Raw genomic sequence first — 4018 nt, 5'->3', positions numbered from 1 at the left:
TCTTCCTGTGGGAAGGGAGGGGGCGGGTGAGATGGGGAACCCCCAAAACTCCTGCTCCCAACCACGTCCCCCCAGTTCAGCGGGGGGAGAGGTGAGATGGGAACCCCCACAAATCCTCGCTCCCAGTCCTGCATCCCCACCTTATCCTCCCGGGTTTGGGTGGGAAGGGGTGAAACCCTTAAATCCCCATTACACCCCCGCCTTGTTCCACCCCAGTTCAGGGGAGGAGGGGGTGAAACCCAACCTCCCCTCCCCCCATCTCTGCTCTCAGTCCTGCATCCCCGTCTTGTCCTTCCCAATTTCGGTGAGAAGGGGGTGAAACGGGACCACTCAAATCCTCACTCCCATCTTTGTCCCCTTCAATCCTTCCTGATCCAGGTAGGGAGGGGGTCCCAAATCCTGCTCCCATCCCTCCATCCCCACTTTATCCTCATCAGTTTGGGTCGGAATGGGGTGAAATGAGACCCCCTCCAGTTTCCCACTCTCATCCCTGCATCCTCACCCCGCTCAGTTTGAATGGGGAGGGGGTGCAACAAGATCCCCCCAAATCCCCGCTTCCTTCCTCCCCACCAATCCCAACACCATTCCGGGACCTGGTGGAGCACAAACCCTCTCTGTGTCCGTGTGGCTTTGTCCCCTGCCCCCCTCAGCAGCCGGGGCCCCCTCACCTCCACCTGTGTGCGCTGAGGTGCCGCTCCAGCATGGAGCCCAGCGCGGCGCAGAACCGGTCCAGCCGTCGGTCGAACACGTAACAGCCCGGGGTGACCAGGCGGCTCCCGAAGGTGCAGAACTGGGGGGGTCACCGTGCCAGGGTCACTGCAGCCCCCCCAAACCCCCGCCTCCACCACCCGCCTGGCACTGAGCCGGGAAAAGGACGCGAGGATGGGCTGCTGGAGGAGTTGGGGGTCCCTGCCCCGCTCTGGGGTCCCCTCACTCACCGCCTGAGGCCGTGGTGGGCGCATCGGGGTCCGGGGGGGCTCCTCGCCCCCCTCCTCTTCGCTCTCCTCGCTGGACACGCGGCTGCCCCCCTTGGGCAGGGGGAGGGGGAAGCTTTCCACGCTCCCCTCCCCAGAGGTGGCCGGAGCATCCTCAGGGTCACTGTCAGAGGAAAGTCGGGCCCTGCACCGGGGGGGACGTTTTGGGGTGCTCGATACTGGGGGGGGTCACTGTGAGACGATTCTCTCCCCCACACACCAAATCCCCACTCCTAATGCCTGCAGTGTGCCCCCCAGTTCAGGGAAAGGTGAGATGGGACCCTCCCCAAATCCCCGCTTCCATCCACTTCCCCTCCCAATTGAGGCGCAGAGGGGCTGAGACAGGACCCCACATTCTGCACTCACATTCCTGCTGCCCTGCCACATCCCCCAGTGCAGGTGGGGAAAGGTGAGATGGGACCCCCCAAAAGCCAGCTCCCAGCCACATCTTCCCCTAATTCAGGTGGGGAGGGGGTGAGACAGGACCACCCAAATCACTGCTCCCACCCACATCCTCCCAAATTCAGGTGGTGAGATGGGACCCCACAAATCCCTGCTCCAAACCACATCCTCCCCCAGTTCAGGTGGGAAGAGGGTGAGATGGACCCCCCCCCAAATCCCCACTCCCATTCCTGCCCTTCCAATGCATCCCCCTCCCCAATTCAGGTGGGGAGAGGGTGAGATGGAACCCCCCCAAATCCATGGGGTACTCACCTGGTGGGGTGCAAGCAGTGGGACAGCCTGGCTCGGCAGGGAGGGGTATTGGGGGGCTGCAGCAGTGAGGGGGTGTCCTGCAGGGCAGGGTGCAGTGGGTCCTTCTCAGGGGGGCTCCTGTCTTTTGGGGGGTCCCCTCGGCGGGTGCTGGCCTTGAGCTCGGCCACCAGCACATCGAAATCCTTGGCCCGACCCTGCACCTCCCGGCGCTGGTGAACCGAGTGGATCTGGGCGACAGCAGGGAGGGGCTCAGGACCCCCCAAAACCCCCAGGGGGGGATAATTGGGGTGTCCCCTCCCCGTTTTCCACTACCTTGCAGGTCAGCAGGCGGGTGCAGAGCTTGTTGGTGTCGGGGTTCCGCACCCCACACTGCCGGTTCAGGTCACACTCCTTACCTGGGGGGGACATGGAGGCAGCGGGTGCTGGGGGGGCACCCCAACACCCCCACTAGGGCTGGGCATGGAGCACCCACCCCTCGGAGCAGCTCTGAGGGTGGACACAGCCCTGAGAGGTTTTGGGGTGTGTGGGGGGAGGTCACCATGTGCTGCTCCCTCCCCTTTTTGCCCCTCTGCAGGGTAAGCTCCCCCCTTTTTTGCTCCTTCCCTGGGGTGACCCCCCCATTTTCATCTGCTAATGTCATTGCTGTCACCTGGGTGTGTCTGTGGGCACAGCAGAAATTGGCTCCCGTATTTTGGGGTAGGGGGACACATTTGACTCCCATATTTTGGGGAACATGCGTCCAACACCCATCTTTTGGGGTGACGTATGTCCAAACCCCAAATTTTGGGGGACAACACATCCAAACTCCGTATTTTGAGGTGGCACACACGTTTGACACACATATTTTGGGGTGATACTCGTTTGAACCCCATATTTGGGAGGTACATGTGTTATACCCTGATATTTTGGGAGGGATGACACATTTGGCCCCCATATTTTGGAGGGATATGTGTCCAACCCCTGTATTTTGGGGTGATTGATACATGTCCAACCCCCATATTTTTGGGGGACACATGTCCAACCCCCATAATTTTGGGGGGCCACATGTTGAACCCTCACATTTTCAGAGGATACACATTTGACCCCTTTATTTTGGGGGACACATGTTTCACCCATGTATTTTGGGGGTAACATGTGTTCAACCCCCGTATCTTGGGGGACCGTGCATTTAGCACCCATATTTTGGGGGGAATGCACATTTGACCTCCATATTTTGGAGGGATACACATTCAAATGCCAAAATTTTGGGGGGGACATATGTTCAACGCCTCTATTTTGGGGGACAGGCATTCAACTCTCATATTTTGGGAGAAATGCACATTTTACCCCCATATTTTTGGGGGTCACATATCCAATTCTTATGTTTTTGTGGGGGACACAAGTTCAACCCCCAATATTGTGGGGGGACATGTGTCCTACCTCCAGATTTTTATGGGGGACACGTGTTTGATTTTTTGGAGGAACACGTGGGAATTTGGGGTTCCATCCTCGGCTCCCACTCTTGCTGCGGCCATTCCTTGGGAGCAGTCAAGTGGGGGCCCTAAAACTGCAGGATGATGGGAACTGGGGGGAGGGCAGGGACCCCCCAAACCCACCAGAGGAGAGGGGGGAGCCACTCCCCTGGTACCTACCCCACTGCTAGACCCGGCCACCGGAATTCCGGCACCGGGATGTCCCGCTGGGATCATCCGCCTCCCCCCCACGGCCGGCAAGGAAAGGGGGGACTCACGCGCCAGCTTCCTGTGGGACCTGGGGGGCGCTTTGGGGGCCCCCACATCCTTCTCCCCCGGAGCAGGGATGCTCTCCGGCATGGCCGAATCCCCCCCGACCCCGGCCGGCACCGGGGGCTCTCTGGGCACCGCGGCAGCCGCGGGTTTCCCCAGGGATTCCTTGGAGTTGGTGGGGACGGCTTTGGGGGGCACCTTGATCCCGTGCCCGTCCGGTTTGGGAATGCTGGGAATCTTCTCCAGGTTCACCACGGGCACAAACAAGCTGCGGAGAGAATTTTGGGGAGGAGGGGTAGGATCAAAGTGACCCCACAAGAGAGCATCAGCGTCTCCCGTCCCAGCGCTCACCACAGGTTGTTATCCTTGTCCGTGTGCTCAGGGAGGGGCTGGGCTCTCCCACGGGCACCAGGATGTTTCTCCTGCAGGGCTTTGGCCGCTCCCGGGGTCCTGCCAGGCACCGGCTGCCCGTTCACGGCGACGTGGCATGCGGTGGCACGGGCATAGAGCTTGCTGAGCGGGCCGTGCCGGCGTTCTGCCAGGAGGGTGGGATGGGATGGGATGGGATCCATGGGATGAGATGGGATCCATGGGATGGGATGGGAT

The 4018-nt window shown here is 60.6% G+C and overlaps 1 protein-coding gene across 2 annotated transcripts in view; it reads right to left on the bottom strand.

The window, feature by feature from the left end:
* Positions 1 to 6: 6 nt before the first annotated feature.
* Positions 7 to 4018, bottom strand: part of ATXN7L2 (ataxin 7 like 2) — a 5389-nt gene continuing 1377 nt past the window's right edge. Inside the window, exons 3-8 of one of the 2 annotated variants that reach the window (XM_015650384.2) lie at positions 3764 to 3947; positions 3418 to 3680; positions 2001 to 2083; positions 1689 to 1915; positions 939 to 1119; positions 7 to 790 (exon numbers count right to left, since the gene is read on the bottom strand). In XM_015650384.2, coding sequence (XP_015505870.1) covers positions 665 to 790; positions 939 to 1119; positions 1689 to 1915; positions 2001 to 2083; positions 3418 to 3680; positions 3764 to 3947 — 1064 coding nt within the window. In that variant the 3' untranslated portion in view covers positions 7 to 664. The remainder of the gene's footprint in view (positions 791 to 938; positions 1120 to 1688; positions 1916 to 2000; positions 2084 to 3417; positions 3681 to 3763; positions 3948 to 4018) is intronic. The other variant, XM_015650385.2, reaches the window with a different exon arrangement.

The sequence above is a fragment of the Parus major genome, chromosome 26 (assembly GCF_001522545.3).
Source record: "Parus major isolate Abel chromosome 26, Parus_major1.1, whole genome shotgun sequence".
Taxonomy (NCBI): Eukaryota; Metazoa; Chordata; class Aves; order Passeriformes; family Paridae; genus Parus; species Parus major.
The sequence above is the reverse complement of the archived record's forward strand: the minus strand, read 5'-3'. Positions and strand labels throughout refer to the sequence as shown.